The 27,086-nt window shown below is 41.5% G+C and overlaps 1 protein-coding gene across 1 annotated transcript in view; it reads right to left on the reverse strand.

The window, feature by feature from the left end:
* Nucleotides 1-1,277: 1,277 nt before the first annotated feature.
* The window catches only part of LGR4 (leucine rich repeat containing G protein-coupled receptor 4), a 69,269-nt gene continuing 43,460 nt past the window's right edge, over nucleotides 1,278-27,086 (reverse strand). The window contains exons 5-18 of the mRNA XM_072118556.1: nucleotides 19,894-20,109; nucleotides 18,465-18,536; nucleotides 12,567-12,635; nucleotides 12,381-12,452; nucleotides 11,361-11,432; nucleotides 10,900-10,968; nucleotides 9,689-9,760; nucleotides 9,535-9,600; nucleotides 9,070-9,141; nucleotides 7,741-7,812; nucleotides 7,457-7,582; nucleotides 6,303-6,424; nucleotides 6,132-6,209; nucleotides 1,278-5,577 (exon numbers count right to left, since the gene is read on the reverse strand). Of these exons, the coding sequence (XP_071974657.1) occupies nucleotides 4,301-5,577; nucleotides 6,132-6,209; nucleotides 6,303-6,424; nucleotides 7,457-7,582; nucleotides 7,741-7,812; nucleotides 9,070-9,141; nucleotides 9,535-9,600; nucleotides 9,689-9,760; nucleotides 10,900-10,968; nucleotides 11,361-11,432; nucleotides 12,381-12,452; nucleotides 12,567-12,635; nucleotides 18,465-18,536; nucleotides 19,894-20,109 (2,455 nt within the window). The 3' untranslated portion in view covers nucleotides 1,278-4,300. The remainder of the gene's footprint in view (nucleotides 5,578-6,131; nucleotides 6,210-6,302; nucleotides 6,425-7,456; nucleotides 7,583-7,740; nucleotides 7,813-9,069; nucleotides 9,142-9,534; nucleotides 9,601-9,688; nucleotides 9,761-10,899; nucleotides 10,969-11,360; nucleotides 11,433-12,380; nucleotides 12,453-12,566; nucleotides 12,636-18,464; nucleotides 18,537-19,893; nucleotides 20,110-27,086) is intronic.

The following is a 27,086-nucleotide window of genomic DNA, read 5'->3' on the forward strand; positions in this document are numbered from 1 at the left end:
GGGTATAGAAAGTATTCAGACCCCTTTACATTGTTTATTTAGTTTCATTGCAGCCAATTGGTATTCGGCCCCTCTGCTCAGTGTTGAGTAGAAGCAGCTTTGGAGCTGGTGCAGCCCGGAGTCTTCTTGAGAAAATGCAACAAGTTTTTCACACCTGGATTTGGGGATCCTCTGCCTCTTCCTTGAAGATCCTCTCCGGATCCCTCAGGTTGGATGGTGAACATTTGTGGAAACCATTTCAGTCTCTCTCCAGTGATGGTCATTTGGGTTTAGGTCCAGTCAGGAATGGTCACAGAGATGTTCTGAAACCGCTGCTTTGTTATTTTATCTGTGTGCTTAGGGTCATTGTCTTGTTGGAAGGTGAATCTTCAGCCCAGAGAACTCTGGAAGAGGTTTTCTTCCAGGATCTCACTGCTGCATTCATCTTTCCTTCAATTGCAACCAGTCAACCTGTGCCTGCTATGCTGCCACCACCACGATTAATCTTAGTCTCATCAGACCAGGAAATCTTATTTCTCATAGTCTGGGGGTCCTTCATGCGTTTTGCACATTGTGTATGGCTTTCAAAATGCTTCCACTATGGAGAGGCTTCAGTCGGCACACTCTGCCAGAAAGACCCAACTGCTGGAGGCTGCAGTGATAGTTGACTGGAACCAACTCCCTACTGCATCTCTGGAGCTCAGTCACAGTGATCCTGGGATTCTTCTTTACCGCTCTCACCAAAGCTCTTCTCCCACCATTGGATAGTTTGGCTGGACACCTAGGAAGAGTTGTGGTCGTCTAAAACTTCTTCCATTTGAGAATTATGGAGGCCACTGTGCTCTTAGGAACCTTGAGTGCTGCATAAATTCTTTTGTTCCTGAGATCCTTGGGTAGTTCATTAGACCTCATGATTCTCATGTGCTCCGACATGCACTGTGAGGTCTCATATGGACAGTCATTCCATTTTAAGTCCAGTTTAAATTAAACACAGCATATGGACCGCATATAAGTGTCACAGCAAAGGATCTGAATACTTCTGCTTGTGATATTTCAGTTTTTCTTGTTTAATAAAGCAAAAATATCTACATTTATGTTTTTTGTCAAGATGGGGTGCAGACTGTTTTGATCTTATCAATTGGATCCAATGATACAAAGAGTGAAAAATTTAAAAGGGGTCTTAATACTTTCTGTACCCACTGTACCTATGCCCTATTGTCAGAAGATTAGGGTTGGCTTTTCCCATTAAAAGGAAGACCCAACATTTTCCTACTAACCCAATAAAAGGACACACAAAATGGAAATAACTCTTTACTTGTTAAAAGCTTTTCATATAAAAACAAAAATTACAATATACAGAGTAAAACCCCCTCCCCATGATTAATATACAACAACTTTATTACAGCAGCTATGTACAAAAGAGCTTATTTACAAGGCAAGAGGAAAAAATATATATAAACTGATTCATTCTGCTACTGGCAGCCAATATAGTTTAGAGGAGGTAGCTGTAATTGACAAAATAAACTGAAGCTATACATCCCCACCTTGTGCTCTATCAAATAATTTAGAATAGAAAGATAAAAAAATAGGCTCACTATATACAGCTCAATTTGTAAAACTTCAATCTAGCTTCACGGATAAAGATCGGAATGTTTCAAAAACAAAAAAAGGCGGAGAAAATTTGTGGAAAAAACATAAAACAACGCAAAACAGATCCCGTTTACAGTGCGACCAGGATTGCATCTGTACTTTAATATATAGAGTACAGGAATTTAGCCATTACGCAATAGGATTATTGCTACCGGTTCGCAACAGTGACGGGCAACCCAATGGGATTTGACAAATTGTGCTTCTGACTACTCAAATGTTGAACAGAATTTATCACCTCATCATACTTGATTGTTGGAGATCCACAGATCGGGACTTTTTGTGCTGTTCACTTGTATGGGACTGACAAAGCCCGGTATTTAGCTACCGAAGTCAGTCCTATAGAAGTGAATGTAACAAGGTCCACCAACAGATCTTCTAGGAGCCCCCTTTCTTGTTATAGATGGGCAGGTCCCCACAGTCAGACCCCAAAAGGTCCTATAAACTTAATCCCCTAAGAGATTAGACAACAACATGATACAATTTCTACAATATGCAGGTAATGGAGGTAACGCAAAGTGACCCCTGGAGGAAAAGTAAAATTAAAAGTTACAATTTTTTTTTTTTAATTATGTAAGCAAAATGTATAGAATTTAGAAGAATTAATGGTTTGATTGTAAAATGTTAAGTGCTCAAAAATGTGTGAATAAACATTGTCCAGTTTGGACAACCCAAATTGTAGGGGGGTCTCCTATTTAGGACCAACCTATAATAGCCTAGTTAGGTACGTCTCTAGAGGTCTACCAACATCTCTTTAATGAACAACCTATTCATTTGATTGAGAAGTGTGTAATATTTCTTTACACCTGTAGAGGCACTGCAGTGGAATTGACCACTTGCCGACGGGTAAAAAGACACATGAGTTTCCCCTCCAAAAACCAAACAGTGGTCAGAGGAAAAAGCCTGAGAACAAAAGATTGCGTAGATCCGACTGCTGTTACTCATCTCTACCAACATCTGCCCATCATGGAGAGTGCCGTACACAGATGATCGGAAGGTTTGGCCGATTCAAGTCTGACATGCAAGATTATCCTTAGAGAAATTACAGCAATTAGCTTAAATTGAATCTTGGGGGGAAAAAAAGACCCTGTAAAAAATAGGACTGGGCAATTGTCTTAAGAAGATATAAAGGGTCCAGGGGATGGGGGAGTTCCAGTAGATCCTTGGAGTAATAGGTCGGTGTTCCATAAGTTACCGGATCAAGTCTGGGACTATGTGACATGACCAATAACAGAGGTTAAGTCGTAACTAAGAAGTCACATCAACCATGTTACAATGGTGGACCAGAATCCAGCCAGAATTCCAGCGGAATCATGGAACATCTCCATCTATGGGTAACAGATGCCACTCATTTGTGCTTTTTAAGCCAAATATCTTTCCATCAGAGGACTGTAGACCATTTCCATAACAAGCAACCCTCACATTCATGGGCTGCGTCTGGTACTGCAACTCCATGCTCTACTTGTGGATGAGTTGTGTCAAGAAGCCAATGGACAAGACTTTTCCTCTTTCTAGGGAGCGTTTTTCTCCGTAGGAGGATTGAATCACATACTTTTCTTTCTCTAAAAGTATATATTGGCACAGATTTTGGTTAAATTTTCACTATGAATGCCATGTTTTGTGCAGTTTCATGGCAGACTGATATCCAAGCACCCGGACTGTTTTGCAATAGGAAAAACATGAATGAATGTTACCAGGTTGTCATCTGATTTGCCGAGATGATGGGTTTTGGGCCCTTTGAGGTTACCCAATCGGGAGGATATGGATGGCTTTAGGAAAAATCCTAAACTAGTAATCAATAAGGCACGAGTGATATTCTACATCTCACATCATTCCTTTTGTGATATGTACCGACTGTAACTTACAAATACTGTCAATTTCCTCCCCCTCAAAAAAGTTATCTTGGTGATGATGTACCGGACTTGTGCATGGTGGCCACCGGCACTACTCTTTAATCTATCATTGCCATTAGCAGATTTCTAGCCCTTGTGTTAAGATTAGATAATACTGTACATTTTTTGGTCTATGTTTACCTATAGAACAGCGGTTTATTGGTATATGCTACTGATTTAGGCCCCCACCGGGATGGCAGCATGGCACTGCTAGCTATGATAGACCTTGTGCAGCTTGTGTAGATTTCCCATACAGACATATTACACACACCTAGGATCACAGTATTCCCTACTGGGAGTGTATCCCTTATAGGCCCTGCAGTAAGTTATCCTGAGCTACTAAACATACAGGCTACTTAGCCGCAGAATATGATTGACAGCTGTCTTCTTACAACAACGCCCCCTCAATATCTGCGTGACTCTACGTGACCAAGGATGCCGAGCTAACATACAAAAGGACATAATTCTGAAGGGGGAAAAAAAAAACATTACATAGATTAGAAGACAGACATAACAGAACAATTGCAGGTAAAAGTTTTGGTTTACAAATTATTTGTAGTCCAAACAGTCAAGTCCTTTGACTTCTGCGCTTGCAGCGCAAAATACACGACCCCCCTAGACAACAAAGGGTTTCGTTTAAGAGTCCTGACATCCTTTGTCTGCTTCCCTTTCTTATAAGTGACATGCTTATAAAAGTGCTCCCTTTGATGTTAGGTCGTTGATGGGTTGTGCTCTTCGACCACCGATATATATTCCGCAAGAATAAGTCCACCAGCGTTTGCTCAGTCTTTCATTCTTGGAATATTATAGGCGTAACGTACCAATGGAAAGCCACGACTCTGGTAGAAGCATGCCCGACCACAAGCCTGGACCTGGTCGGAGCTATCAGACACAAATGAATCTTCTTCATCTGCGCAGTCCGAGTGGGCAGACTGAGTTCCTATGTCCGACCAGCAGTTTTCTGACCGATGGCAGGGCACCACAGCCAAGGTGGGACAACTGTGAGACTTTATTAAGTGTTTACAAGGTGGAGGATTCTTCATTAGAACCGACTCGCAGTAATCACACACTGCGTAGTTGCCTTGGAGATGGGAATACATTCCAAAGTCATAGTAAAAATCCTGAGTCACACATCCCCTCTGAGCATTGGTCGTGACTGCAACCGATCCACGTCTCCTGGTCAGATGCCACCTTAGTAGCTTCCAGTCTTCCTTAAACTTGGGGTTGAAGAAGACATATAGCACAGGGTTAAGGCAGGCAGGCAATGGGAAAAATATCAAAGTCACAGATTTCATGATTTCAGGGGTGATCGATATGGCCGTGATGAGTGGTGCAAATGAGAAGAAGGCAACGGGGCAGAAGAAGATGCAGTTGGTGAAGATGAGCCAGGCAACGTGTTTGATCATACTGGACTCTGCATTCTCAGTCAAGTCTTCCTTCTCCAAAGTGCAGTAAAGTTTTGTGTAAGTTATAACCATCACCAAAAACGCCAAGGAGTTGAGAAGAACAAGTGTAACCGTAAAGCCCAAAGATGGCGTCTCTCCAGTCGGGAAAGGCAAGCAGAGAGGAGAGGAGGAAAATTCTCCAACGTGAAACAACGGCAAACATCCTGCTGCTATTGCAAGGAACAGAGCGACGACTGAAGCAATCTGAAATTTCTTTAAATGCTGGCTTTTTTCCTTCTTAATTATATCCTTTGCCGACAAGCTCCGTTCAATGGCTGCCAAGGTCAAGAAGAATATGGCACTCTCTGAAGAGAAAATTGCAAGGAACCCAGCCACTTTACATCCACTGCCAGTCTCCCACCAGATGCCAAACTCTGCAAACTGTCCCCAAGAGGCCGTGTCCAACACAGTCAAAATTCCGGTATAGATACCCATGAAGAGATTGGAGACAGCAATCAGACCTATGAAGAGCTTGGATGAAGACATTGTGGAACAGGAAGCAAACATGGTCATGATGACCAGGACGTTGAAGATGACGGCTAGCAGAAAGATGAACCATACTGTGAGCCGAATCATCCAGCTGCCAAGGAGGAATTCACAGGGTTTGAAAGCACCTGAAAAAAAAGGAGGGATTTGGGGTTTAATTAGTTGGTCAAGCAGCATCTAAATATTATAGACATACATTATCAACTAACCAATATCTCTTTGTATATGGAAGGGATAGGAAATTACCGAACACTCAGCTCTGACATTTAATGTTCATCTATTTAGACAGTCCCTGATGCGCACAAGACCTCCAAATCTTTGCGGTTGGCCATTATTCATCTAGCGTATATGGCCACTTAGTGGAAAAGTTCTGCAACTATTCAACTATAGCAACCTTATAAAGGACATAATATGCATTCTCATCATTTACTCAAAGTTAATGAACCCCAAGAACACAGTCTACAAAGTAACCAAACCTAGTTTCAGTCTATAATCTAATCAGATAACTAATGTACATACTAGGTAAAGGTCTTGGCCACATATACAGCCCTAAACTTGTACACTGTCGCTTAGTTCAACATAACTGACAAATTTGGTAGGACCAAAAGAACCCATGTTCAACGGCCCCGAAATACCCCAAAACACTCGCAATCTACTAGGAAGAACTCAAGGTGACACTCACCTGTTGATGGATTGCAGTGAACAACAGTTTGCACATGGTCTTTCACTTCCTCGGATATCATGTAATCTTCGATGGCACCTATGCAACAGGATATATTGATTGTATCCAAGTTATCTATGGATTTAATGGTACTTTAGGTAACATTTACACTGTGGCAAGTTAGTTACTCACCTTTCTCATGATCCAGAAGAAGCTTCTGGTACTTCGAGCCATCGTCTTCCACAGTGGAGGTCATGTAGGAATCACACGCAGAAAAAGCACAGCACTGATAAGCGTAGGGTACAGACACAGACCTAAATCCAAGGAGAAAGATGGAATTACTTCAGGACAACAACATCTTCTCTTTATCATCCATGAAAGACTAGACCAAGGAGCACATCAAGTGCCTATGTGAAAAAAGTGATGAATAAGCGCTGCTGTGTCTGCCACTGTAGCAAAGGCTAGTTTTATAGGGCGAATTGCAGTACACTTCTAAGAAGGTTGCTCAAGACTAAATAGGGTTTACAGGAATTATGGAAACCACCTGGGGATTCCAGTTTCCATGTCACACTGGTACATCTGGTCTTCAACACCAGTACTTTATCAAAAATGCCATTGGCACAATGGACCTATCTTGGCCTTTCCAGGTTATCCACGGGACACGGAAGTCCTGTGGTCTGAGGAGGCCATGGCTTGGCCAAAGTAGATGCTAAACCTCTGACACCAGGCGTAGATCAGAGCTCCTGAACCACCGGGCCGTGGAACAAGCCCAGGCCATGGAACACCCGATCCTGGGCCAAAAGACCTTGAAATGAAACTCTATACTTGCCGTCTCCTCCTGCTCCAGAAGAACCTGGAGCCGCGAGGATAAGAGGAGCGTCAGAGGAGAGTACAGAGTTTATTTTTAAAAAGGCATCTCAACGGGGGCATTGCTTTTTTTTTAGGGGGCTCTGCTTTAAACATTTTATTAAATGAGGAACAGCTGCATTTCCCACACTAAACTTATACTCAAGTCAATAAGTTTCCTAGTTATTTGTGGTAAAATTAGGTGCCTCGGCTTATACTCAGGGCATCTATAAAGGGGCTACAGTAACGGGAGCATTTTAGATCAGGGCTGCAGGAAATGACAAATTACATGGGTTGGGGTTAGGGTTAAAGTTCACTTTCTCCGCCACCCCTGCCCCAGACCCCAGGTGGTCTCCAGAATTCTTGGCAAAACCATTTGACAATAAGGGGCCACAGTTCCAGGGATCAGAACCCCCATCAATCTTACATAGATATCTTAACCATAGATTCAAATAATATGGTCTTGCATGATCTGCATGTTAACCCTGAAGATTACTTACTGCAGCTTGAGAAAGTCCTTAGCGGACAGTGAATCTCTGAACGTAGGGTTTCCCGTGAGTTTCAGTTGAGTTAAACCATGAAGTCCTCCGGTTGGAAACGATGACAGCTGGTTAAAGCTCAGGTCCCTGAAAGTATCAGTGGGCAACATGATCAGGAGGAGATAAAGTACAATAAAAAGCATTAAACATGCTGGGCACCGGTGGTTTACAAAGATTACTGGATATGGTAATAATGGGAGGGGAAGGCGAGATGTCCGGGCTGCGGGACGATGGGAGACACTTACAGCTTGGATATGGAGGTCAGAGTGCTGAAAGCATCTTTGTGGATCCTGCTGATTGAGTTTCGGCTCAGGTCCCTGCAAAAAAAAAAAAAAAAAAAAAAAAAAATTATAATATATATATAAATATATATAAATATATATTACAGAGCTGAATTTCTAGAAAATGCAGCTTTAGCATATTTTTGGTATCAGATGGATTCCTACTCATTACTTTGGACCAATGTGACCCTCATGTCTATGTGCACTGATGAATAACCCTAACGCTTTAGTATGGGTCTGCGCCGAGTCCTCTGCCAGTGATCTCCACTCAGCGAACAGACACGTTGGGTTGTGGATATTTTTACCGTTCGTCCATTATTTTTTTGGAATACCAACCCCAAAAGGTTGATATTTGTGAACAACTACCGAATCAAAGGGTTCATCTATGCTTACCCTTGAGTTGCAAAGGTGGTGACCCTAAACGTGTGTGTATATAGAAAAAGTGTGAGTGAGTGCAAGTGTGGTGGGTTTCTAATTCTCCCCCCTGTAGTAGATATTTAGATTGTAGAGAAAAGAATCAGGTTTATGGTATTCAACAGACAAGATAAGACACCACTAGATGTGCATACTCGTGAGCACACAAATACACTCGCTAGACTACAGTATGCATGTGCATGACAGGGACTGTAAAGACGCAAGTCAAACTAATTAGCAAGAGAAATATGTATGGCCAACACTAAAGTTTAAGAAAGTAATAGGGAAACTTGCTGTTTCGTGGGAATCCAACTGATGGGACCCTCATCTACGCTAATTGGACGGATAAAGTTTGACCAAGCATTCATTCTATCCTATGGAAGCGTCAAGAAATTGCCAAGCACTGTCTACGAGAGCGCCGGAGATAGCCAAGTGTCTGTCATTTCCAATGCTCCAAAAGCGTTGAATGGAGCGAATACCGAATACTCAACCTGACGCTACAATTAGTGAGAACGGGACCCACCATTCTCCTCATCAAGGGGGGTTCCCAGCAGTTGGACCCCCACCAATAAACCTGTGAATAGGGGATACCGATAATAACTGGTAAAAGCCCTTTAAGAATCAGCAGTGGGCTATCAAACCCCCGGACAGAGAACTCTACTTGCATAGAGCGATCATGAAACCCACATATAACAACTGAACCTTGTTTTGGATTTTCTATTTAAAAAAAACCTGCAAGGAAAAAAAAAAAAAAGTGCAACACACCCACCACCCCTAAACAAGGCCTGAAGGTTCTCCAGACTGGATACAAGCCATGTACTCAGTCATTAGGTACAGTGTTCCTTTAAGGGAACAAATAGTCCCATCTCAAGTACTTACAGCATGCGGAGGGAGCCCAGGCCTTGCAAAGACTCGTTCTGAACCTCTGTGATCTGGTTGTGCTGCAGGGAACTATAAAAGTAAAAAAGAAACAAAAGTGAATATTAAAAGATAATTATAACCTATGCAAACAATGCTGGTTTATTGGCCCTTACAGCGATTTCTCATATTAGACAGTATAGGTCTGTCTGCTTCTACGAGTGTAAGACTAGGTTGTATGTCAGCCATATTTTATGTCTAGGGAGCAGTCTTTACAGCATTGTAGTAAAGCATCTCACCCTATGGGACTAGTGCCTTATATGGATAATAATTACAGTAAGGGGCACTAGGGGAGGCAGTGAATATAGAAATGTAAGTGACAAAGTGTCAAAGGAAAAATGGCCGACGTATGATCCGTTTCCCCCCCAGACTAAACCCCACACTAAAAAGTAAAATAACAGAAACGGGTCCGCCATGGCCACTCACACTTCTTCCAGCGAGCCGCAGCCCTTCAGCCCAGACAACGATGTTATCTCATTGTAGGAGAGATCCCTGGAAAAAGAAATATAATGCATCTTACATCAAGGTCAAAACGCACAAAGATGGAGTTTAGTGCGAGGAATGAGCGATCCCGACTCACAGAGATCGTAGCGTCTTCTGCTCCTGGCACAGGTTCAGGGGGATGCTTCTTATCTTGGTGCCTGTCAAGGTCCTGCACAACATGCAAGAGAAGTGGATGGAAATGTCAATGAGAGATAAGATAAGGGAGGAGAAAACATAGATGTCATGGCAGATGCTGAAATGAAGAGGGAAATGATGCCAAAAACTGCACCAAAACTTTTTAACTCTTCACAAGTCACATCTAAAGCTGCAACGGGAAAAAAAGGATTCTGGTTTGCAGAAGTAAAATTTGGCTCACTGATGGAGCAAATTACTGGTTCTCATTGGAGAGACCCTACATCAGGATTCCCCCATACACACAACCGGAGAGTAAGCTTTGCACTTGAACAAAAGGATTAAGCATGATGAGATTTATTATGGCCAATACTCCCAGACGAGAACTGAGGCCACATAAAACCAAGCTGGTTGACCGGCTCCGATCATAATTTAACCAAATTACCTTATTTCTTGTATGTTAAATAAAAACAAAGCAATCAGATGTCTATGTACTATGCACTATGGGATAGCGTGTTTCTTTGAAAATAAGCCCCAACTTGATTTCTCAGCATTTTCAGAGTGGGGCTGAAATAGAAGACCCACCTGGAAAATAAGCCCTAGTTACAAACTGCTATATCTTCAGGGCTCACCTAGAGTTACAGTTCTGGTGTCATTTTAAAGAGTATAGTCCTCCCTTTAATATCACATTTATCATATTAATAACCAGAGATATCTACAGTCAAAGTTAGAATCAGGAATGCGAGTTGTATACGGCAATAAAAATACTAACTTTAACAGTGTATATCTCCTATTCTGTGGCACCCTGAAATACAAGCAGGTATTAAAGGAGAGATTCTCCTTTTTAAAATGACAGCAGAAAAGTGTTTCTAGGAGCAACAATTCAGAACACATCGATGTTGTAGGAAGCATGGAGAAGGAGGGAGAGGGAGCTGCACAGGGAAGAGGGAGCTGACAAATGTAATGGCTACAGGTAGCTAAAAGAACAGAAGGGCTCATAAAAGTTACATTTCTAGAAATTAAAAATTGGGGACAAGTTCTAGGAACAGTCACAATCTGCACAGTTTTAATGCAGCTTTGGATGTAACTAAAATAGAAGTTATACTAAGTTGGGAAACAAATGGGAAAAAATGAGACAAATTAAACAAAAAATAATTAAAAAAAAAAAATACTTACAGGCTTTCAAGATTCATGGTTCCGGTCAGATTTGGAAACCACTGAATATCAGATGCCCCTCGAATTACCCTGGTGGGAGAAAGACGCATATCAGTATTAGCTTCACCGTTAGTATTACACAATCATATGAGATTGAGAAACAAGGAAAAGTGGAGTAGTAGGTATAATTATATACGCACACACGCACACACACACACACACACACACACACACACACACACACACACACACACACACACACACACACTTATATACATATCTACGAAGATAAAACACTCTAGCTCAAAAACAGAGGGCCAACAATGATCTCATGTGTCTAGGTGAAAATCCCTTTAACAGAGCCTCTATTAGAGGTCATGGGATCACAGCATAGTCAAACAGTAGCAGAAGGACCAGGGCCACTTGCGCTGTGTCAAGTATCTCACTCCGCATGTCCTAGTAAAGGTTAGACAAGTACTCACAAGAAGCGGAGGTCTGATAAGTTCTGGAAAGCCGAATTCCCAACGAAAGACAAAGGATTGTCATAAAGTTGTCTGGGAAAAAATAAATAAAGACTTAGCTGAAATGTTGACAAGAAACAGGTCTGGGTCCGAAACGTGTTTATAAGCATTTGAGTAAAAGTAGCAGCGCAGGTGGAGATCTATAAATGTTCATTAACGTCTACGGTCTTAGGAGTCCAGTGGGCGGTCCTTAGCGATTCACAACTTTCTCTGTATAACAGCTACCAATGCCAGCAAATGGTTTTTACAAACCAAAATGAACAGGGATTTGGCATATTGTAAGCTATACTAAAACTTTACTCACAGAATTGAGTGTTCATCAATTCTGCTCATCTTGCTTTATAATGTTCTACATGAAGTTAGGACACCATGTACAATTTGTTCAGCACCTCCTGCTCTATAACATGCTGCCTGCAGATAGGACACTATGTACAATCTGCTCAGCACCTCCTGCTCTATAACATGCTGCCTGCAGATAGGACACTATGTACAATCTGCTCAGCTCCTCCTGCTCTATAACATGCTGCTTGCAGATAGGACACTATGTACAATCTGCTCAGCTCCTCCTGCTCTATAACATGCTGCTTGCAGATAGGACACTATGTACAATCTGCTCAGCTCCTCCTGCTCTATAACATGCTGCTTGCAGATAGGACACTATGTACAATCTGCTCAGCTCCTCCTGCTCTATAACATGCTGCTTGCAGATAGGACACTATGTACAATCTGCTCAGCTCCTCCTGCTCTATAACATGCTGCTTGCAGATAGGACACTCAGCACAGACGTAGAATATCTGGACCAAGATAAACCTAAATAATCTTTGTGATGTATCCAATCGCTAAAGTTTACAGAAACTTTGTAACCACAGTCAGAAGATCTTACATAACTACCCGCCTGACAAAGCAGAGGCTCGCCTGCTTTATGAATTATTTACCAGAATGTAAGGTGAACGAGAGGTAGGTTGTGCTGCGGCTACTTACATGCTCTTTAGTAAAGGGTTTTTCTCAAATGCTCCATCCGGAATAGTAGTAATGGAATTGCTATGGAAGCCTCTACAGACAGAAAACACGCCTGGGATTAGCTCACATAATATAATACACACCAAGGAAAGGGAATACATAGGAAAACGAAACAGACTTGATTCTATTCCTATAGAAAATACTTACAGCTCTTTCAAATTACTGAGGGACTTGATGACATCAGGGAACTCCACCAGGTTATTATAATTGAGGTCCCTATAAAAGAAGCAGAGATCCATGAAGATATAACAAATGGGAATCAATACACCTTTATGAACAGATTATTTCCTATGTTACTTATGAGCAGAAATGAGGCATTTTTCAATGTCTGTTCTGCAATGTATTGTTCTCATATACATTTTTCTGTGGAATCATAATAGGTTTGCAGGAAAATCCATGGCCACCTACCTACACAGCAAAGACTAGATCACATACTAATACAATAACGCCTTATAGGGTTGTATTCTCATTTGCAATCACAGCATACATTAAAAAGGGGTTTTCCCCATGAAAGACAATTCTCAAATTTCAACCCCCTAGTGATGTTTACACAACAATTATATGAAATCGATTTTTTTAGCTCCAATTTTACTGATGTCAATGTAAGATTCCAGAGTGTGGGTGGAGACTTTCATGTTCCCTCTGTTCTACGAGATGCTCTGTGCAGACAATGTGCTTAGATTGTCAGAGTACAGGGTTTATATACACTTTCATTTAGCTTCTCAACATTGTACTAGTATCTGACACAAAGAGATGAGATCTACTAGATATATACTACACATAATATTCTCCGCTCTGCCATCACAGCCATAACATACTATCAGCTCTGCTATATGCCTCCCTCCCCTGGATAAAGATCTTATGTGCCTGTGCAGCAGGAAGTCTCCGAGTGTGTGAGCTCTTCCTGGAATGCTAGAGTGGGAGCTAGAGGCAGAGAGTAGCGCAGTGCAGCGTCAGACAGGAGAGCAATAGGTCTCCCCGACCCTAAAGTCAGGAGATCCACGGTTGGATCCAGGGACAACCGAAGTTGTGTACACCAAGTGATATAAGACAGGTGGGAATTATATATCTCCGAAATGCTGTTTTTTTTTGTTAACAGTGAATTAGAGAATGTGTTATTCTGTTATACTGAGTACTTTTAAGAATCTGGTCACTGTGGGAATAACCCTTTAGAGAAGTGGGGTTTCTCCCTTTTTAAAGTTATGTACAAAATGACAAGTGAAGAGTCAGTTTGAGAAGTCCCTAACATGGGGGCTATAGCACCTAAATCCATGTCTTGGTATCATATGAAAATAAATCTACCAACCAGGATGAAGGACTGTTAGACGAGCTCACTTACAATGTCCCCTCCTGTAAGATCCGTACTTTTATTAGCTTTTTATTCCCTCGCCCCCCCCCCCTCAAAAAAAAGGCTTTAAAGACCGAAAATGAGCCTGGGGGGCTCTGGGCTCAATTAACATCTATGAAGCCCGGAGCCTCTCAAGCTCATTTCCATAACTTTTAAAGCCTTTTGTAAAACAAGTTCATAAGAAGCTAAAAGAGCGGATCCTGCCGGAGGGGACAAACACCTGCATGAAAGCGCGCTTGGTCTACAATCCCTCATCCTGGCGCTAAATGTCCTGTAAAGGCGAGTCTAGACTTACAAACTGCATCAGGATTGTGATTTTTTGAGATACAGAACAGGAGATAAGGTCAACTAACGGCATCGTTGGAAATGGGAGCTGCAGATAACTATAGGGGAGATTTATCAGAAGTGTCAGAGCAGAGCGGTTTTAGTTTCCCATAGCAACCAATCAGAGCTCAGCTTTCATTTTCCGACAACAGTTTATAAAATGAAAGCCAAGTTCTAATTGGTTTCCAGGGGCAACTAGAACAGTTTAACCTCAGACATTTCTGATAAATCTCTCCCTAGGTAACATTGCTTCTTTAGCGCATACAACCACAAGCCTGATGCTATTTGAAAGACAAAAGATATGCGGATCTTTTATTTGATACGAGAACTTGGGTTCTAATTTCAGTCGGAACTGAGAAGAGGAGATTTGCCTGATTACATAACTATTAACACACGCATTAACAGTGTTAACAAATCCATTCCTTTTGTAAACCCAATGTTAACAGCAACGCAATCAGGATATTCTCCTGATTCTCAGCCGTTCTGAGTTTTAAAAACACATGTGACTAACGACTATTCAATTCATTAGCATACGACTTTGGGGAGATTTAAAAAAAACAAAAACAAAAAATGTTATAGGTTATTGGTGAATATATAGCATAAAAGAGGCAACTCCAGAAAGGACATTTCATACCCTACCGGAGGGGACGGGTAGTTTGGTGGCCTAGAAGCTGACAACTGTGTCCCTTCAAGCACTTTTAGATGCCGAAAGGAGTTTATTTAGTGTTTTTTTAGTTTTTAGCTGTAATCCAAGACAATTCTGGTTCAATAAAGGTTTATTGGTAACAGCATATAAACAGCACAGGGACCAGGAGGCCTACAAAGCGGCCGCCAAGTTTGGGACATAGCCCTATAATATCCGAGACAATTATAGGACCATGGGAAGGGAGAAGATTAAGGAAAGTGTGGGTTTATTTTTCCATGTTTTCGGTTGATCAGCCTGGGTCTCAGATAGATTATATATATATATATATATATATATATGACATAAGTGCCTACATGTTGTATATGGTGACGGACTGGAGAAACAAAAGGCACATTATATCTAGAGACACATCCGCCTGTAAGCCAGCAGAACGGCAGGCGTGTAAATAAAATCAGTGGTATCCTTAAATCCCCCCCCTTGGTTTCACCACAGTATTTGTCTTTCCATCTTTAATGACTTCCTTCAGAGTGCGGCCTATATCTGATCCAGGAACACAATGGCCCCGGGGTCAGGCCAGTTCAGCAGCGTCATGTGCGCTCTATGGCGAGGACAGGCAACGCAACGCCTCTGCGCTGGAGGATTTAGCCAAGCAATGCTCTTACAGCTTCTAAATTTCCATACAGATGTAGCAGAGCAGAGTTTGTCATTACAAAAAGTGTCATATAATATATCTTATCCCGTTCTGATCCAGTGACTATTTAGAACGACCTTGTTCTCTGCCTGCGACTAGAACGGACCGCACGAGACGGACCGCACACACCTTCACTATAGTCTTTGGACATGTTCACATTATCCACTTATTTTTCACAGAGCCATTATATAGTTGCATACACAAGTCCATGTACGTGGTCCGATTTTCTACAGTCTTCAAATCCGAGCCCATTCAGATGCATGTTCTGGTTTGCAAAGGGGTCGTCCAACTCAAACCCAAAAACAGGTAACTTATTGGTACTGGACCAAGAACTGACCTGAACGCTGCAGATCCGTTTATTATATACTATTTCTATCGCTGACAGACGAGCACTAGAATCTCCCTTTCCTTAGCAGTCCCAGCATGTAAATCCACGGCTACACACAAATAATGGGACACTTAACTTCCGCTCCAGCTATCAGTGGGGCTTCCAGTAATCTGGCTCGCTGCAATATAAACAAGTACAATGCAAGGGTAATGCAGAAGACCAGCATCCTCGGCCCACCGACAAGGTGGATATTCTGTTCACAGTGAAAACAATCATTCACATTTCCACATTGTATTGATGTTCAAATAAGAATCACCTGCTCTATAACATGCTGCCTGCATATAGGCAACCATGTACAATCTGCTCAGCTCCTCCTGCTCTATAACATGCTGCCTACAGAAAGAAAACCATGTACAATCTGCTTCGCTCCTTCTGCTCTATAACATGCAGCCTGCACGTTATAGAGCAGGAGGAGGAGAGCAGATTGTACAGGGTGCCATCTGCTCAGCTCCTTCTGCTCTACAACATGCTACATACAGGCCACCACATATATTCTGCTCAGCTGACCCTGCGCTATAAACGCACTGTATGCGGTGCCATATCAGCAGGCATTCTTCTGAGCTCGCCTTGCTCTATAACATGCTGCCTGCAGATACAGTAGGACACTATATACAATCTGCTCGCCTCTCCCTGCTCTAAAACAAAATGCATACAGTATTTTACATATATCCCAGTTCATATCGTCTCATCATACAACATTCCCCGTCCTTATTGACAGGACATTGTGAAATCAGCTGCGATGTAAACGCAGCGCAGACAATTCCCGAGCCGGGTGACGCCATATGCAATGTGATCTGTGACTGGCAGCGAGCCGCTTACTGATCTTATCTGGGGGATCGGTGTATTCTTAATCGTCTCCCTTGTACCTTCCTCCTTTGTCTGTGTTGAGTTAGAGGCAGCGTTTACATGGACTGACAATAAAGGGAAGGTTTTTTGTGTGTTTTTTTTTTGGGATACTATAAATGTTCTGTATTCTTACACACAAGCCAAGCCCCTTCCGTGTGAGGGGATCACAGTAATGGAAGCGGCACAGGATAAGGGGAAAGGAAACAAATATAGATATGGTTATGTTTAACAAGTCAAGAGGAACAAATGTGTTTCAGCTTGACTTGTAACATCAGATGGAGCCGGAACTACAGCTCTGGGAAGCAGACATGTGGACGGGGCAAGGTAGCAGAGACTACACGGCGACTCATGCTCATGGATGTATTGCACTGTGGCCCAGGTCACATTTTATTCCGGTTACACTTTGTCATACTTGTGTTCTTTTTAAACTTTTTTTTTTTTTCACATGGTATTTTATTTTTTTTTTGCATTAAAAAGGGACACCGTCCAGATTTTTAAAGGACATGTTCTTTCCAGTATTCTCACTTTTGCGACCTCTAACCGGTCTACCTACGCATATAAAATACAAACAAAACACAAAAACTTCTCCACAAAGCCAAATGCAAGTGATCTGAGAAGAGTCATATTTTGCCTAGTGCGAGTCCAGTCTAGGAGTCTGCAGGGGGAAGGTCTTTAGTTGCCCCTGTCTTCAGTTCTATAGCACTTAGAAACACACTGCTGAAGTTTTTTTTTATAAGATAAGAATCTCATCTTTCAGATCGTAACAGACATGTTGTTCTGTGATCTACATAACCACAGATTCAGAAATAGTATTTATTTAAAAGGGTTGCTCACTTAAAAGTAGTTATCCCTTGGACACAGCATAGGGGTAACTGATCGGAAGGGGTCTCAGAGATGGGACCCCCATAGATCACATGAATGTTGCTCCATTGTACCCACGCGCTTGGCTATCTCTGTCAGTTCCAAAAACGTTGAATGTAATGTAATGGAAGCTGACCTGCGCAACCAGCAAAGGGGGTACAATGGAGCAACATTCACGTGATTTGTTCCCCCCTCCACAATTACTGAGACACCCACCAATCAGCAAGTTTGCCCATATCCTGTGGAAAAGGGACAACTTGTTGTCACTGGAAACCCCTTTAACTGGCCGGATCTCTGTATGTAAATCACAGAAAATGAGATACTTCTCTTTAATGTGTCACCAAAATGCCCATTTCTGGGTTCTGTAGAAGTGAAGATAGGGGGGTCTGAAGTGAGACTCCTCCTGTAGCCTCTGTAATTGACTCATCTCAGGAAAATAAGACTCATATACAAAGTAGCAGAAGTGATATTTATTAGGTAAACTGCGAGATAATGCGTAAAATAGGAAATTTTAGATACACGTAAATGGTATTAAACTGACCCTTTGCAAAATGCTTCCATAAAATTTGTGGGGAAAAAAAATATCTGTTACAGTATTTCCCTAATACTGAATTGTGACACTTGACCCAAATCCCATTATATAAGAGCAAATCTTATGCCTCACTAACTGAGGCGATGGTTTTCTAAAAAATGTCTTCGAGGAAGTCAACAACTCCCCCCCCCTCACCACCACTTTAAAGAGAATTCTAAAATAAAAGGCATTGATGGTGAAACTTGTCCCTGGAGTCCCATACCCTGAAGTTACAGATCTATAATGAAAGAAGTATGCCCTGACAATATGCAGCCCTGCCCCCGTCATGCCATCACTTCCCATAATCCCAGGAAAAGACTGAGGCGGATAAACATTGCAGAGGGGAAGCTTACGCGGTGCGTCTACTTACAGCGCCTCCAGACTGTCCAGGCCGTCAAAGCAGTGAGGGGCCAGGGTCTTGATTTTGTTGTTGTGAAGGTGTCTGGAAGGGAGAATAAAACATATGGATGAATAAAGATCCTAAAAACCTATTGCTGTAAGAAGAATATAATATAGAACAGAAGACCGAGTGCAAGAAAACATGAGAAAAATGAAGATGATTTAGAAGATCATGCATGCATGTATGTATGTATAAGAGGGAGGATTAAAAGGAAATCTGCCATCCAAATTCATCATGATTAATCAGGCACCGAGATTGTGGTAATCTTATATTTGTTATCCATGCCCTCCTGGATCATTAGCATCATTTTAAAAGCCGATTTTAGAAGAAATAATAGCTCTGGGTGTGTTACCAGAGCCCCTCTGTGCTCGGTCTTCATAGCTATTACACTGTGCAGGAGCACTTGCCCCTTAAAGTGGGAGGAGGGGGGGGGGGGGGATGTGACAGTATTAGGTAATACCCTTCTGGCTTATTAGTATAAATTTTAAAAGTTGATTTTAGAAGGGAGGAGGCCATAGATAACAAATAGAAGATTACCACAGTCATTGTCCCTGAATGAGTAAGTGTCCCTGGTTTATCATGCTTGATTTGGATGGTAAATTTCCTTTACGCTTAAATAAACTTTTAAGCCAAATTATAGTATAAATATAGTATACAGTATATTACAAAATTTACTATTATTTATTAGCAGAAAGAAAGGAAGAAAAAAAAACCAGGACATTCAGCACTCTTCTGTACTCACACAGACAACCGATAAGATGAGTTCCTAATGACTTAACTCCTTACAGACCATTCCTGGACAGAGCTGAATCAAGGGAGATATTCTCTAGATATGGAAAGAGTTTAGCCCTATTCACATCGGCAGTGTGGGGACGTATACCCTGCCGCAGGACTCATCCCTCCTCCTCTCCAGAGCGCCGATGTGTGCTCGCCTGGGCTACGGCCAGTCAGTAGCCCTTACATGGCGGATAGAGAGAAGTGGGGTGCTAGCCCACATCAAGAAATGCTCCGGCTCTTGATAAATTCCCCCAATGATGTGGGTTTATTTGGTTTTCTCTAATCAAATGTTATATACTGGGTTATATAACATACACTAAGATATGTTGTAAAGATAATTGTGCAAGAATCACTTCCCTTGAATAAAATTTTGTACAGAATTCTTATAAATAAATAATAATATAGATACGACGGAACCTTGGATTGCGAGAAGAATTTGTGCTCATAATACAAAATCGCTCATATATCAAAGAGTTTTCATATATCCAAGGTTCCACCAAAAACCCATTCAACCTTCTCTACAGGCAGAACACAGACTCCATAAAACTGCATATCAAGACACGTATGATCAATATACATCTACGTTATCTATAATCCACATGTTATATGCTGCGTTACTTACAGAACCACCAGACTGGAGAGATTGGAGAAGGCATAATCCGGTATGTAAGTGATTTTGTTCAGGGCCAGCGTCAAGGCCTGCAGTGATGGGAGGTTGCCTAGCGGACGGATCGGGACCTCTGTTAAGCTGTTGTCGTCCAGCCACAGGTGCCGCAGCTGCACAAGACCCTCGAAGCTGTCATCCGGCACGCTGACAATGTGATTCGCGTCTAGCCGGCTACAAGAGAGGACGTTGAGTTAATCAAAGCGTTCAGTGAGAGTTTACAGAAAAGACATGAAATCTATACTGAGCGTTGGCAAACTCAAGGCTACACCTGGCACGCCATTATATTTATAATTCACCCGAGTGTATGGACTGCTCCAATCCACAAGAGAAGACAAGGATCTTCCACAAGTCAATCTAATGATGTAGAAGAGTTACCGGTATCATCCAGACTCCATAGAGCGCCTGTTCCATTGCCGTGTCCCCCAACACTTAAGTTACTGCATACAGTAGCAACCCAACATTGGATTTATGACCCTCATCATAGCTTTAATCAATTATCCATTGTACACACCTTGCAAACGCACCCATACATCTCATCTTACTGGGCACTAAAAGCACGTCACAAAGGTCATGGTGAGACACAGGTTACCGGCGGTCATAGAGCAATCGTAGAGTTTTACAATCATGGTCGTAAAAGTGTTGGTGTTACAACAATCATTTATGCACGGCCCGAAATGGTCCAACATGGCAGATAATGGGGAACTACACTACACAGCAAGATTGGTATTAAAGGTATCGTTTTCAACATTTATCCATAGTTTAATGGGTTAGTGAACTCACTTGGTGGTCTGGGACCCCAGTAATCATGAGAATGGGGTAATTGGAGTGGTAGTGTCCATACATAATTACCGCTTTATTAACTTATGATCTGTTGCTCCATCAGGCTCATAAAAGTGAATCAAGTGGTGGCGATGCATGTGCATTGCTAGTCTATTCATGCAGGGGAGAGAAGGACACTCATTTTAGGGATAGTCATGGATCTGGGCTGTCTGATACAACACTGTGCTTGGTAGTGCTCCATTCTTGTAATAACCGAGTGTCCCAGTTGTCATCATCCAGTAGTTAGACAATTATCTGCTGAAGTTGTGGACAAGGGATAAGCCTTATTAATGGGAAAATTCCTTTAAGACTTGCATGACATATATATTTTAATGCATCGTCTCCCTCCCCCCAAACCATCCATTGACAGGCGGTGCATTCCAGTCTAGAGAGCTGTAAATATGGTAAAAGCACACCGGTAACAAAAACTATCAACATTTGTTTTAAACCTTTCAATCACTTACTAGAGACTCTTCATTGTAGGTATCTATCATGTAAGGTCTAGTAGAGTATCAACCACAAGATGCTCACATGACTTATTAGATAAAGTTGATTTAGAGAAGAGGTAACCGCACAGTCCAAGGATTGCATGTTATTGCATGTCACCACTCGCACTATACGGTTCTCTACTTTACTGAATGTTCTTGGTCACCACGCACAGCAGGATTAAAACCTTGAATTAGAGATTTCACACCCACGAGCAGCATCTAATCAGGACTAGTCACCTCTACAAACATGGCCATCATTACACTTCCCATCATAGAAGAAAAGAGGCTTCACAATTGCATATAGCATATTTAGCCATCATGAGAAGGTGAACCATTGTTCTTGAGAAGATGGATATCAATCACAACTTTTGGATGCTTCATAAATTTTCAAGATGGGACTACTCCAAGTCTTCTGCATTATATTATTTAGAGTTGTGGTCTCCAACTTAGGGCTCTAACAATGTTCTAATCTCAGCATACAAAGAGCTGAAGTCCCACAAAAAAGTTGGGAGATAACAACTCCTGCAAAAGTAGACACCAGGCTCTCCAAATCCAACAAACTGTTGTACCTCATGATCACCTTACAACTTGCGTGACCTTTTAAAAGTCAAAGGGATCAGTAAACGGTAGAGTTAATCTGGTTACATGGTACAGTGGAGCAACTTTGATGCAACAACCCAAAAATACTGTTCTAGGGTGGAGGTCCACTCAAAGAAGATAGCCAATACACACAGTATATCGAAAGTCTGAAATCTGTCACAATCTGGATAAAAATGGATGCTCTGTTCTTATCAGTGGTGGATTTAGGGAGGGTTTTAAATATATACAGGAAGTGCATACAACTAGTGGACATGTTGTGACCTCTATATCAAGAGATGTTCTACTGAAGCAAGACTATTCTCCATCGACTCAGAATTAGTCATGTTTCTGAAAAAAATAAGTTTTCAAAACTTGACAAAAATTAAAAAAAAAAAAATAATAATAATAAAAATAGGGAGAGTCGCTTTATTATGGAGATGCCAATTTTGTATGAAAGACCAGTTACCAGCAGATTCATCAGCATTGCTTATGAACTTCAAAAGAACCTTCTCACGAAAAGACGTTGCGGAACGCATCCTACACCGGCGCTTCCACCCTGCGCTTCACAACAAGCTGTTTATGTGTGTTTTGGGACCCAAATAACATCAATCGAGCGGAGTCTAAATCATCATCATTCAGTAGAGATCACAGCAACGTTTATAACAAAGGGCTAAGCTTTAAAGCAGCGCCCCACCTAGGCTATCACGTTACCTTGGATGCTTTAATTAATCCTCAGTTACGGGATACTTTGAACTGGGGAAATGATGAAGTTGCGCTTAAGAACAAAGAACATTAGGTAGGCCCCTCTGGCGATTAAAGAGTTAAGACGAAAACTTGGGCTGATGCCCCTGTGGCAGAGCATAGGGTACACTTAAAATTGACAGGCTCCCTCCTAGTTAAACAGAAAACACCTGCATTTTCCTGTCACGTTGGTGATTAATGGCCATGCTGCCCAAGCATTAAGCTTCTCCAAACAAAGCAGTGAGGGATCATTTACAGTTTTCCCATCTTTCGCCTTTCTAAGTTACCATCGGCTGAAAAATGAGGACGGAGCGGACAACAGTTGCAATTTCGTTCCTTTCAAAAAGAAAAACAAAAGCTGATGACTGTGTGCATTATCCGTCCTGTCTCCGGGAACATATGAAATCTGTGGAACAGCTGTAGACACGTTAGATTTTTTTTTTTTCCCTTCCTTTGTCTGAGGTAAATTGAAGCTTCACCTCCGGGTTGCAGATTTATCATCCAGAGTGGAAAGTGCAGAGGATTTGTGTGTTTAGGCAAAAGCGTTCCATTTGCAAGCTCCTACTGAAAGACGTCCATATAGTCAAGAGAGGACTGGGATTATTTTGTAGATAGCCATCTCCTCAAACTTTATCATTGGCCAATTGGACACATTTTTTAGGACGAGACGCAAGACTGTATGATAAGTGGCACCCGATATGTCTGGAGGATGCTTATCTGTAGGAGAAGATGGGTAATCTTCGGAGGTTTCTGTGGAAACATTTAATGCTAATAGAGAAGTCTCTTCCTAGTAGGAGAGTTGAGGAAAGTAGGCCGTTGGATATCACAACTATCCTTTCTATTGCTCTGAAGAGTAGAAGTTTCTCCCTGGACGACACATCTATGCATATTGGAAGAGTTGGGTACATTGTTTTCCATTTAACACCTTGGAAAATGTATTTGCATACTTCCCGGTTTTACATGACTGGGTTTGGTCCAAAAAGCTCATTCCAAGTTTCTTCTGGATTTATTGGTCTGAACTGAACTCAACATGTCAACTCTACGTTTGGTAAATCCAGCATAAAACACAGAACAAGTTAGTCGGAGCAAATTTGACCCATATACCAAAGACCGGTTGTACAAGTGCAGTCGAAGTTTGTCTTCTGTCCATGTGAAAAAGGGGACAACAAAATTTAGATAAATAATCTAGTAACCATGGGGGAAAAAAAAAGCATTCCGGAATAAAATTTTCATATCCGCCTGGAGATATTTTTACATATTTTTATTTTCTTATGCTCATCTAATAATCATGAATTTCTGATGAATAATTACTTAAAGAGCCTGCAGACTAGGAGTTTAACCACCCCAAATTAATGCACTTTGTTACCCCCAAGTGTTCTCCAATACATAAAAGCCATCAGGCTGTATCTTATGTAGTCACATATTGAAAAAGGCATCTAAAGCAACACTTCCCCACCAGCCTCCCCAGAACTGGACACACACCTCGTAGTTTTCTGCTCATTTTCACATGACTCTGGGAGAAGATTTTTTTAACTTAAAGTAAATGGGCTTGAACCTGAGGGAGCTGCTAGTTTAGTGGGATAAAAATAGGGGACAGGTCCCCTTTAAGGATTTTTGTTCTGGTATTTTTTTCTGCATCCAATTAGGTTATATTTTGGGTAGATCCTGGATATGTTCCTAGAGGTTGAGCCATTACCATTGTAATAGCATTATTAGGTTGGTTACACACAAGCAATTAGGTTGGACAAACTTGTTCACCAGTTAAAGGTATTGGCTGGTAGCATTCAAAAATGACTGAAAAAGTGAGGTTATTGGTTCTAGATTTTGAGGACTACATTGGAGTGTTTGTAGTAGATTATAGACTCATTCATTCTGAGTGAATGACCCAATGTGGACCATAGTAGGACGTTCGAGGAAGCCTTGTCCTACTTTTGCTCATTGTCCCGGTAAGCCCTTTCATACACAAGTCAAAAGGCTCCGAATAGATGAACGTAGATGATAAATTGTAACCACAGACTACACTTCCCATGATCCAACACTATCCTTTGACTGTAAATAACCAAGACAAGCATAAGGATATCTTTGCATTCCTTGCTCTTGTGAAGGGTATACCATGTTGAAGAGCTAATACCCTTCCTTTCAATCCTTCTTTCACTTTGACAAGTTGCCTGAAGGCTTGTGAACGTGTCAGAATTATTTTTACAAGCCGAGAAAGATAGTCTCAAAATACAATGTTGATGCAGAGCAGTGACCTGAGAGATGACTCCCCTTACGTAATGACACCTGCATTGCCTCTTACCTAATGCAAATAAATAAGGCTGAATTGATGAATCATTTTTGCCTTCACAAGAGAAAAAGGACTATTTAAACAGAGGGTGCATTAAAATATCTGGGGATACAAAAGGCCTGAGGCTCCGTCAAAAGTGAACGAGAAAATACCTGTCCCTCTTTGTCTTTTTCCAGATTCATAAACCTCCCCTGGAGATCAAAAGGAGGATTTTCCGGTGGGATAAACTCGTCAAACATCTACAGAATGCCTTCACTATAGATGAACAGGAAGCAGCTCAATGTTCTAATGGTAAGAGGCTGAAGTGGTGGGATGGGATGTCCACTCATAGTCCATCACAAGCTCCACAATCAACAGTTCCAGCTCATGCTTATGTGCCATTATTGTCTTTCCAAATGGACAGTGCATTAGCCCATGAACCCTGGCAATCCTCAGAAATCTGAGAAGTATAAAATCAACTTGACCACCCCTAAGTCAACAGACCTCTGCTCTGCCAAAATAAAGGTCGGGAAGGAGGGGAGTCTGGCTAACCTAGGACACCCACCTGAGAAGTTTTTGCTGCCACCCAACTCTCCTGTCAAGTGCCCTTAACTAATGGGGGCAAGATGGCTGCCGATCGTGCCATAAACTCAAGAGAAGAGTTGTCCCACTACCTGCTGCCGAGGTGGTCTGGTTGCTGCCACCACCTGTCAGCGTCTGGAGGAGAGGGAGGCCATCTTACCTCCCTTAATGAAGGCTGTGGCATTAAAGCGAGAGCTCCCACCTGCACTAAATGTATTGTGGACTTCCATCCAGACTGTCAACAGCAGGTGGATATACCATGAGCTAGTCTAGTGGATAGAGGGGTGGTGAGGAGTCCTCTCAGGCGCGTGTGCTCCTTACAACTTGACCACCATCTAAAAGGTAGCTACCAAACCGAACTACAAAAACCACAAAATTATGGTATTTTCTGGAACTGACACACGATCCAAATTATGCGAAGTGAATTTTGACACATCGGGCTCAAAATGTTGCCCAGAAAGATACAAAAATAGATCGCAGGGGTGCTGTTGCTTTGAGCGCCCCTCAGTTTTCATCTCCGTGTAGCAAAAGGAAAAATAAGCAGCTGGTCTTCTGAATAATGTGAATGTCCTATAACAAGGAGTTGTCTCATTTTTTTTTTAATAAAGAAAACATTTTACAAAAAAAAAATAATAAAATGTTTTTTTTTTTTTTTGTTTTTTTTTTTAAATACAAGCATTAAAATAGTGTGGCTGAAAAATAGTGGACATATTTTCCACTGAAGATCATGATCTTTAATGTTAAAAACAACTATGTATATGTATGTAGTTTTTAAATGTAAAAGAGTACAAAAAAGTGTTCCATGGTGGTAAAAAAAATTAATTGCAAAAATCAGAACTGAGCGTTAGAATTAATTTTTTTTTAAATTACACCGATTATATGTGGGGGGGGGGGGGGGGGGGGGGGAAAGCACCACTTAGTGATTATTGGACTCTTAAATTCCAGTTTTACAACCTGGAGAGCCACTGACTTTACTGCAGTTTCCTAAATATAGATTTAAAGAACTTTGCCCAAAAATATGATTTTTCAAGTTGGTATTTGAATTTCATCTAATATAATTTGTTTTGCTCCCTAAAAACTATGAGTTGAGTAAAATGAGCGTGAGATTTTAGTAATTCCCAATGTGTACTCAATGTTTTTTGCTTGGCAGGAGGCTGAACAAACATCAAGACCTCTACGAGGATTTAGATCAGACGACCTGGTAGGTCTTGTGGAACACAAACCAATGTGCCAAACCTACCAACGTGAAAAACTTGGCACAACATATTCCTGTCAAAATAAAAACAGAGCCTCGCTCTGAACAAAAGCACCTTTCAGCAGAGCACGTTCTGGTAGGATACCACGGATGTCAAGGTGTTTGGACAGAAGAAATGGTAGGAAGAAAAAAAAAAAAAGTTGCATATGAGGGAATGTGCTTACCAAGCCTTATTGAACTGAAAAGTTTGGGATTTACATGTTGGTTCTGTCAAACTTTAACTCCTATTCAAAGAAAACATCCAACCAAAAGTGGTCTCATAACATTACATCCATACGTTCAGTACTCAAATCCATTACCCGTACCTCAAAATTTGGCAGCTTTGTACAAATTCTTTAAGAACTCTTAAGAACTCATCTACATAGAAGATGAGCAGTTAAACCTACAGATTTTGGCAAGATCTGTATTCCATCTTGAC

This window comes from Engystomops pustulosus, chromosome 7 (assembly GCF_040894005.1).
Source record: "Engystomops pustulosus chromosome 7, aEngPut4.maternal, whole genome shotgun sequence".
Taxonomy (NCBI): Eukaryota; Metazoa; Chordata; class Amphibia; order Anura; family Leptodactylidae; genus Engystomops; species Engystomops pustulosus.